This window comes from Chelon labrosus (assembly GCF_963514085.1).
Source record: "Chelon labrosus genome assembly, chromosome: 6".
Lineage (NCBI taxonomy): Eukaryota > Metazoa > Chordata > Actinopteri > Mugiliformes > Mugilidae > Chelon > Chelon labrosus.
The window spans coordinates 18,680,629-18,690,718 of record NC_140342.1 but is presented as its reverse complement, the minus strand read 5'-3'; the positions used below and the strand labels follow the sequence as shown (position 1 = coordinate 18,690,718).

The following is a 10,090-nucleotide window of genomic DNA, read 5'->3' as shown; positions in this document are numbered from 1 at the left end:
ACTTGTTTTTAGTTTCTCAGTGTGTGATGTTCATTAATAATAGTGTGTGTGTGTTTTAATTCATTATTAAAACTATAAATTATTATTATGATTTTATACCACAGTTCTGATAACATTCACTACAACAGAAACCCTTTTGTAGTGCACTTTTATGTACTGAATCTTTCACACTGTGGTTTTATAAGTGAAATACACTGATCAGGCATAACATTATGACCTAATATTGTGGGCCTACTGAGGGTGTCCCACGGTGTCTAGCAACAGGATATTGTTAATGGGGTCCTTTGGGTACTATGGGTTGAGGGGTTTTTGTGTTTTTTGAGGTGTTTCTAAACTGAAACCTGAACCTGAAACCTGGAAAATAGTGTGAGAGAGCTGGTTACTTAGGGTCACAGAGACACAACAGGTGACATTCCAGCATAAATGTCAGGCTTAGGCTTGTCTTTGTTATGATTTTCTCTGTGCCACTTATCCTCATAATCAGTTTCTTCCTCCAGGGCCACGTGAAGTGCAGTGCAGGTCAGGCGTGAAGGCTGACTGATGCACGTGGGGAGTGAAGGCTGGCTTGTGTGATAGGTGAGCTACTGTAGCTCAACTTGCTGAAAAAGTAAATACAGGTTGGTCAGGGTGGCCATGCTGTCCCTTGTCCATGCGTCTACAAAGGGCATCTGAGCTTCGGAACTGGACCATGAAGGTGCCTTGGTCTGATGTAACATATTATATCATGTAGATGGCCAGGTGCAAGTAGATCACTTACCTGGTGAATACATGGCAACAGGATGCACTATGGGAAGAATGCAAGCAGGCAGCGGCAGATTATTGCTATAGGAAATGTTCTGCTGGAAGAACTTGGGCCCTGCCATTAACGTGGATCTGCCTTTGACATGCACCAACTAACTAATCAATGTTGCAGACCATATACACCGTTCTGTGGAAATGGTATTCCCTAATAGCAGTGGCTTCTTTCAGGCTCCCGAATTTCCCAGGTCTCAATTCCAATTGAAAATGTACACTTAGGCTCGTAGGATATCTCTGAATCTGCCAAGAAGGGACATGTCATGTTATGCATCTAAACATTCCTGGGACATCCAACATTTAATGTGCCAGTTCATGCTCTTCTCAGATAAGCTCTTGCATATGGACACAAATTGCAGTTACCCTTTATCTTTTATCCTTCATCTCTGACATTTGAAAGACATGCTGGTGATATAGCTCTCACGCACCTCCCTGAAACTTCCTGCTCGATCAGTTCGACTTTTCTTAAAGGTCGAGGCACAGATTGCTTTCTCCATCTCAACCTCTGGATGAAGAAAATGTAACAGGTTTGAAGCATTTTACTATTTATTGAAAGATGTATTTTTAATTTCTCAAAACTCTCAAGTATAGAGTTGGCTAGAATTGGAATAGTGGATTGTATTTGTGAATGGTCTGTTATTATATTTACACTATGTGGAGACATTTCTCAGTGGGGTCTTTAAATGTTATTTTTTTTAATTAGATTTAAAACTAACTGTCACTTTTGTTAAAACTGGTACTTTTGTTAAGATGTGATAAAAAACAAACAAACAAGTTATTTTCTGAAAGGGCTTTATTGAGACTAGAAGGTAGTTTCTGTTTGTGCAACTTCCAATAGTGTAAAATAACAAAGTCACCTACATTTATTTAACAAAATTTCCGTAAAGCATGTTTGAGAATGGTTTAGCCTTTATTTATGAATACATCTCTAACAGTCACTAGAAGTAAATGCATATAACACATACAGTAACTGCCTGCAATCTGATGTGAATAGTCATGAAATAAATGGTTATAATGGTATAATAATACACGGTTTTATTAATAAAATGACCAAGTCAAAATTATGCACCCCGTGAACTGTTTAAACTATCAACAGTTCCGTTGATATGGATATGTTTCTTAAAATTGAATAATAAGATTTAGGAACACATTTCAATTTTGTCCAGTTTCACACATTCATACAGCCTGTAATTGTTTGTTTTCCACTCAGAATAAGCTATACATTTGACAAATATAGATGCATATTACTGGCCCATGATCCCAAAGTTTGGAACAAGGTTTCTATTTTATTTCGACCTTTGGAATGTCATTGGTGTAGACCAGCGGTTCCCGAACTTTTTTGGCCGCACACCCTCTTCTATGTCCCAACCGGGTTGACACCTGTTATAATTAGGGGTCCATGCAAACGAAGTTGCAGGATGCCTATTGATTTTGTTGCAGTTTTTCTTCTTCTTCTGTTCCTTCTGCTTAGCTAAAAGTATCTGCCCAGGTCAAACTGCAAGGGCGAAAGGCATCAACCCTGGTAACTTGGTAGTCCTGGCATTCCACTTTGCCAAGGTGTCAATACACATGCCTACAGCTGGGTGCCGCTATATTAAGCCACTTTACAAGGACAAGGAAATTTCCCATACGTGGGATTAATAAACATGTCTTATCTTTACGTTTTGGCTCATATCTCGAGAACCATGTGCCTTAGAAACAAAATTCGTTCTCCCTCTGATTCCTTATATAGCCCCGGTTCTAATGGGCTAGGCCACGCCCATGCCATTTTTTTCTGCCATTTTGAAAAAATTGCACCTCAAAGCAAAATAAACTCCTCCTCGCCCGGTCATCCAATTCCAACCAAACTTGGCATGTATCATTTATGGACAAAGATAATGAAAATTCTTCAAAAGAATTTTAGCAGGGTTATTGATGATAAGGTTAATGGCTAATTCATTTTTATGGCGTTGCACAATATAACCCCATAGCTAATATTTTGTGAGGTATATACCCAACCTTATTCAAACTTCATATCACTGATAATAATATGATTCTGTACAAGCACCTCAACTTTTGTGATCCTTGGTCTCTAGGGGGCGCTACACAGCAACATTTCAATTTCTCAAAAACTGCAATAGGTTACTTCATGAAATTTGGCATACACAATCTGTAACATATTGTGTAGATGCCCATCAAGTTGCGTGACATTACGTCTATTGGGGGCGCTACATGTGACGTGGAAACTCTTTCAGTATTCACTCAGTCCTTATGAAACTTAGCAACCATCATTATAATATGCTTGCATACAATCATGCCAAGTTTCATGTAATTTGGGCTGTAGGGGGCGCTTCAATGACTACATGTTTATATCTCACAAACAACCACAGTAAACTGCTTGAAATTTGAGAATAATAATCTGCGGATGACTCCCTACAAGCAAACCAAGTTTCGTGCAATGCAGTCTATAGGGGGCACTACTGGTGACTTATGCCTCTGCGTTATGCTCAGGGACGACTTCCCCATAGCATGAACCCCTTTATGATCACTTGCGATCATCTAATTGTTATAATTTATTTTAGCCACATTAAACCAAAATGCCCGTAGTTTTAAACTTTAAATGACCATAGAGCTAACACAAAACCGTCATCATAGCACAGCGGTTATGGAAATAACATTAGAACAACAGTAATTTGAATTAAATTGTGATAAAGTTACACACAGCCCACAACATAAACATCCTTCATCACTAACTCTGGCTTGAGATATCCCACCTGACAGTTTCCCTGATTTCAGCCATTTGAAATACTCAAAAACGAATGATGTGTGACTTCTTCTTGCGCACCGCCTAGAGGCAGCTCCAAACTTTGGGAATCCCTGCAATAGATACTTTAATAATTTATACCAATACACAAAGACGAGATGAGACACGGGGTAAAATAGATGCCCCTGTAAAATTACCTTATTTTTGTTAAATAAGAATGCATTTATGCTTCAAATAAAACAATACGTTAACCATCACTATGGCATATCTTACTGAAAAATTGCAGAAATAATCCCTAAGAAAACGCTAATAATAAATATAATAAATAAAGTCGAAGGTAATCCTTCATTGATTCCACAGTGTGGAAATATGCAGTGTTACAGCAGCAGAAGGGCTAAAACAAACAGCATCAGTACAAATAAAGCAGGCAGTAAAAAACTATAAAAGGTATAAATAAGTACCAGTATAATACTGTACACTAATAATAAGTAACATAACATTTTACAGATTAATTCTCCAGATTCATTCATTACGTGTTTACAAACCTATTGAAAGACAAACCTATTTAAATCTGTGTAGGTGATGCAATACGTTATTTCATAAAAACATATATTATTATTTATTTTTTTTACATTTTTTTGGGAAATCACAGGTACAACCACTTATTCAAAGATGGGGAACAAATTACCAAAAGAAAGTAACATGGGCGACAGCCTGAGATGCTGCAAGTGTCATGAAGTCCTACCTCCATGCAAATCCTTTGATGATTTAGTACAAAGTATAGTTCATGGACGGGAAGTACATGTGTTCAATGGAGGTGAATACTACAGACCAATTGGGCACAATGACTTGTATGAGTGTGAATACTGCTTTAACAAGCCAATCAGGGATCAGGAGGAAATGGAGAGGAAGAGGAGAGAAGAGGAGAGAAGAAGTGAAGAAGAGAGGAAAAGGAGAGAGGAGAGGAGAAGAGAAGAGGAGAGGAAGAGGAGAGAGGAGGAGAGGAGAAGAGAAGAGGAGAGGAGGAGAGAGGAGGAGAGGAGAAGAGAAGACGAAAGAAGGAGAGAGGAGGAGAGGAGAAGAGAAGAGGAGAGGAGGAGAGAGGAGGAGAGGAGAAGAAAAGAGGAAAGGAGAAGAGAAGAGGAGAGGAGGAGAGAGGAGGAGAGGAGAAGAGAAGAGGAGAGGAGGAGAGAGGAGGAGAGGAGGAGAGAAGAGGAGAGGAAAAGGAGAGAGGAGAGACAAGAAAAACTAAATCAAAGACTACAAGAATCACTGCAACGAGCCAAACAGCAGCATAAACAAGTGAGCAGCAACTTTTCAGAAGAATATGAATATAAGCAAGATGTTCTAATAAAACATTTGGATGAGTTTGAAGATAGTGATGAATCAGACAGTGATGAGCTTCTAGAGATCCTCTCTATGAAATGCAGCATCCCACTTCAAAATCTTAGTCTCACTCAGCTGACAGTTGATCAACTGAGAGAAATCCTCTCAGCCTTGGACGAACTTCTGTTTGATGAATGGATTAGTGCCATCCCATCCTTCTACACACTGCAGCACACTCAGGTGTTCATTACAGAGCTGTGCTCCCTGTCCCTGGAGAGATCTGAGGAAAGTTCCCAAGAAACCATCTGCAATCACCTGCAGTCCCTGGTGGAGTCAATCAACCAATCAGCAAGTGATGTTTGTCAGAGTTTCCTTTTGACTCAAGCTCTGTATCTGACTCTGATGCACTTTTCCAACGACAGTGGCTCTGACACTGACGCAGTCCTCATAGCCAAACAATGGGCTGAAGACGAGCTTTCCTCTGAGCAACTCTTTCTTATAGAATTCCTGAGCATCCTCACATCATCATTGCAGGAAGCAGTTGGAAGAGTCTCAGCGGTCATTTTAAAGATGGAAATCCAGTGCTTGAAACTCCTTTTATCCATACTCACACATCCAAATGGAAAAGAAACCTACTCAGCATCCACTGAAATGCTCCTCAAACTCGTACAAACAAAGCAATGGACACCAACAGAGGCCCTGAATCTGCTACAAGCACTGTCACAGAAATACAGAGAGGATGGTTCAGTAAACAAAATCCTTATGTTGGTCCAAGTGTATGACATATCACCTGAGTGGAAAGATGAATCTGGACGCTCTCTCATTCAGACACTTGACTTTGATGGCGCTGAGAAATTCTATCAGGATTTCCAAAAGACTCTCAGAGAGAGAGAGAAAGATGATAGCCAGCTACATGTAGCTCTGGAAGAATTAAAAAAGTTATGGAATTTGAATGATTCCTTGATTGATATGATAAAAAACATTACCATTGGTGTCCTGCAATATTCAGAAAAAGCACCAAAAGATTCATCATTTCTGAAAGATTCCTTTAAATGTGTGACACTGAATGAAGGCCAGATTCAGAGCCTACTGTCTCAGCTCTGCAGAGCAGTTTTTGACACAAAAGGCTGGTGGCCTACAGCGAGGCAGATGCTGCGGTGGTGTGCATTGATGCTGACTGAGAAGAGTGGAGTGCTACAAGTGGATGGTATTGACATAGACCAGTGTGTCACAGCGATGTTTGCAGCATCACAAGTCTTCTTGGGAAACAAGATAAACATTGTGCTGAGCTCTGATGTTCACTCACAGGAGCAAACAAAGGAATGGTCTGACTTCTACAAGTACCTTGAAATGTCTGTCAACACAACCATGAAGAAAACTAATGCCTCATACAAGGAGGTCTATGAAGCAGACATTGTGTATGGTACTATGGATGACTTTGTGTCTGATTACATTCTACACGGCATAGAGGTGATGGAAACAGGGATGGCCCAGCTTAGTCGTGAATTTCTCATTGAAGAAAAAAATTTCAGTGCTTCCCACAATATGAAACTTTCAAGGCTGAAGGACAATGATTCCCTGGTGTTTGCTGCAGAGGTCTTACAAAACCTCCTGAGTAAATTTGACAGTGAACCTGTGGAACTGAGGCGCAGGTTCGTTAAGGCCATTTTTCAGGTGCTCAACACCAACCCAAACAAAGACACAAACACTGGCAATAAAATCATCACCATCTCACAGAAAATGAATGGAAGTGAACTGTCTTCTAACCAGATCTTCATTCTGACTTTTCTTGAGAATCTCCTGAGACTTCTTACTGGAGAAACAGAAGCAGAGAGAAATACGACTTCTCCTGCAGGCAAATGGTGTTTGGAGATTTTATTTGCCTGTGTGGAGAAATTCCAGGACTCAAAAGAACAAACCAAAGATCTTCTCCAAATGGTTTCAAATCTTGTAGCACAAAGACTTTGGTCAGAAACAGAGGCCTTGAACCTGCTTGGAGCTCTAAATGACCACCATTATGACAACGGTTGTATTTTCATCATGAAGATTTTACATTTGATGGCGACATATCAGGTTTCCTCCAAGTGGACAGATAAGAACCATCAATCTCTCCTCAACCTCTTAGATTCACGTGGAAGTGAGAATCTGATCTGGTATTTAGAAAACAGCCTGAAAGATGAGAAAATGAAAAGCATTGACACTCTTTTTGATGAAATACGGCAGATGAAAGACATTGATGAACAGACATTGACAAAATCATACAATATAGTAACTCATATAACAGACCTGATCAAAACTGGTGAAATCAAAAACCACAAAGATGTACAACGAGCAAAGAATTTGAGTCACAGCACGGGTACAGAACACCTTCAGGAGATCCTGGCAGTCTTGTGCAATGCTGTAAACCTGCACAAGGCTAAAGGGAAGTGGTGGCCCAGAGCCACTCAGATGATAAGCTGGTGCCTCTTGGCCTTGTCTGACACTGGTAAACTCCTGGAGATGGGCACTGGAGAAGGAAAGTCTTGTGTCATAGCAATGTTTGCAGTTCTGCGTGTGCTTAGGGGTGAAAAAGTAGACATAGTGTCCAGCTCTTCTGTGTTATGTCAAAGGGATGCAGAAGAATGGACCCAATTCTACAAGTACTTTGGAATCACAGTTGACACAAACACAAATAAAACCGAAGACAAGGATCGACAGGAATGCTACCAGAAGGACGTGGTCTATGGAACTATTGAAGCCTTCGCTGCAGATCACCTTCGCCAGATATTTGAGATGAAGGATGTGAGGCCTGATCGCAGCTATCAGTGCATCATAATCGATGAAGTGGACTCACTGCTGCTGGATCAGGGAGTGCAGCTGACCTACCTGTCCAGCCCCATGGTCTCCATGCAGCACCTGAATGTTATTCTGGCTATGATCTGGGGCCATGTCAGCCAGTATGGTTTCCTGTCTGCAGGACACCAGACATTTATACAGGCTCCTCCTGCTTCATTCTTCAAGGCCATCTTTGACTCAATGGACACAGATGAAAGTGAAATAAAGGATCCAACGGACATTTTACTCATTGCTGGATTTACAGAGGATATCCTCAAACGTGAAAAGAATGAACTTCTTACAAAACTGAAATCTGTGAGTCAGGATGTAGTGGTAGAATTGTTCCAAGAACTTGAGCAATATGTCCCCTATGGCTTCACTGTTTACACTTTGGACGACAAGGGATTGCTCTGTTTGAGAAAGAGCAGCCCGTACAACAACCAGGATATTCCAGAGCTTACATTTCTTGTCTTGGAGGAAGGCTTGTGTTGCGCTCTATATGATTCAGAAGAACTTCTTATCAAGCCCATTGCTGAAATAATCTCAGAGAAGATTCAGTACACCCCGTGTGCAAACATTAAAGACAAAATCAGCATTCCAGGATTTCTAAAGAATCTGATAGAGAGCAAAGTGTCAGTGTGGGTTCAGAATGCCTTTCTGGCAAAGCAGCTGCAGCAAGGACGGGAATATGTTGTAGAAAATGACAGTGTCTGTCCAGTGGATTTCAGTTCCACTGGTATTGTAGAACTGAATAAGAAATGGGGCGATGGTCTGCAGCAGTTTGTTGAGATTAAACACCAAATCAAACTGAGCACAATTTCAACAGTGACAAATTACATTTCTAACATCTCCTTCTTCGAAAAGTATGACGGAAAAATATATGGAACAACAGGGACACTTGGGAGCACAACAGAGATTCTGTTTTTGCAGGACCTGTATCCAAATCTTTCTGTCTGCAAAATGCCAACGTTCAACCGGAAAAAGTTGTTTGAGATCAAAGGTACTCTGAAGACCTCAGCTGAAGAGTGGAAATCTGAAATTAAACGTGTGGTTATGGCTGAGATTTCCCCAAACTCATACAGAGGTAAAAGAGCCGCCCTGGTGATCTGTGAAACTATCAACAAAGCCAATGAGATCTACAAAGCGCTGACAAACAGTCTGCAATGTCATGAATGCATGCAAGTCATTCTCTACTGCCGCAGTGACAAAGACAGTTTGAGCAAAATAGATAAAGAACTGTCTCCTGGAGATGTCATTGTTGCCACAAACCTTGCTGGGCGTGGCACAGACATAAAAGTGTCCGACGAGGTGAACAATAATGGAGGATTATTTGTGATCCTCTCTTTTCTTTCTGAGAACACAAGAGTGGAACTTCAGGCTTTTGGTCGGACTGCTCGCAAAGGTAAACCAGGATCTGCTCAAGTTATCATGTCCATTGAACACCTGCAGCAGTCTTTCAGCACTGTGTCATCTCTGGAGGAAGCTAAGAGCAGAAGGGATAGACTTGCAGCAGAAAAGAATAATGACATGATGAACGATGTTGCTGAGATGAAACTGAGGGAAGACCTGTTTTCAGAATACTGCAGATCTCTTCAAGATATTTATAAGAACACTGATGGAGATGAGAGACGAGCTGTTGTTGGGATCATGAATGAGTTCTGGGGGATATGGTTGCAAATCAAATCAGAACAAATTGACCAGCTGAAGAGAAATGAATTGGAAAAGAGTTTAAAGGCTGATTTGGCATTGGCAAAAACTCAGTGTCAAACTCAGACTTCACCGTGTTCTAGCATTTATCACTACATCAAATTTGGAAATATTGCGCTGAATGAAAAAAAATGGGACATCAGCACTGGACTGTTTGAAAAGGCAATGAAACAAGATGAAAGTTGGGCAGCCATAGCCTTCTACAACCATGCATACTGCACTATAAAGAAGCAGGATGCAGATTACCTTACTAAGGCCAAAGATGACCTATTGAAGGCACAGGGGTCTCTAAAGTATCTCAGTGAGGAATCTGTGCTCTGTCTTCAGTTTGTAAAAATGTCCTCTGCAGCATCAGCCAACACTAACCCATCCAGTCTTGAAAAACAGCTGACAACAAAGGGCAGCATGCTCAGTTACTTTGACAAAAACATTAATAAGGCGATCGAAAAGATAGATGAAATAAAGGAAAGGGGGAGGAATGCAATGGCTAAAAAATCACCAATTTTCTCCCTGGTGTCAAGTTCTGAAGAAGATCTCCAGGTCGAAGCCTACAACCTCTACTGCCAAGGTCTGAAATATGTATTTTCTGTGGAAGAGGAACCTCGTTTCCCATGGGAAGCTTTGGTGGTGTTCTTTGTTGGCGTTCTACAGATTGTTGGAGGAGCATTGCTCACTGCATTTACGTTTGGTACATTGGCTCAAGTT

The 10,090-nt window shown here is 40.8% G+C and overlaps 1 protein-coding gene across 1 annotated transcript; it reads left to right on the top strand.

The window, feature by feature from the left end:
* The first annotated feature begins 6,868 nt into the window (after nt 1-6,868).
* LOC311489042 (protein translocase subunit SecA-like) lies at nt 6,869-9,873 on the top strand. Its single transcript, XM_084545940.1, is given in 2 exon segments — nt 6,869-9,448; nt 9,450-9,873. Coding segments are annotated over 2 exon segments (2,601 nt in total). The 5' UTR covers nt 6,869-6,904; the 3' UTR covers nt 9,507-9,873.
* The last annotated feature ends 217 nt before the right edge of the window (nt 9,874-10,090 follow it).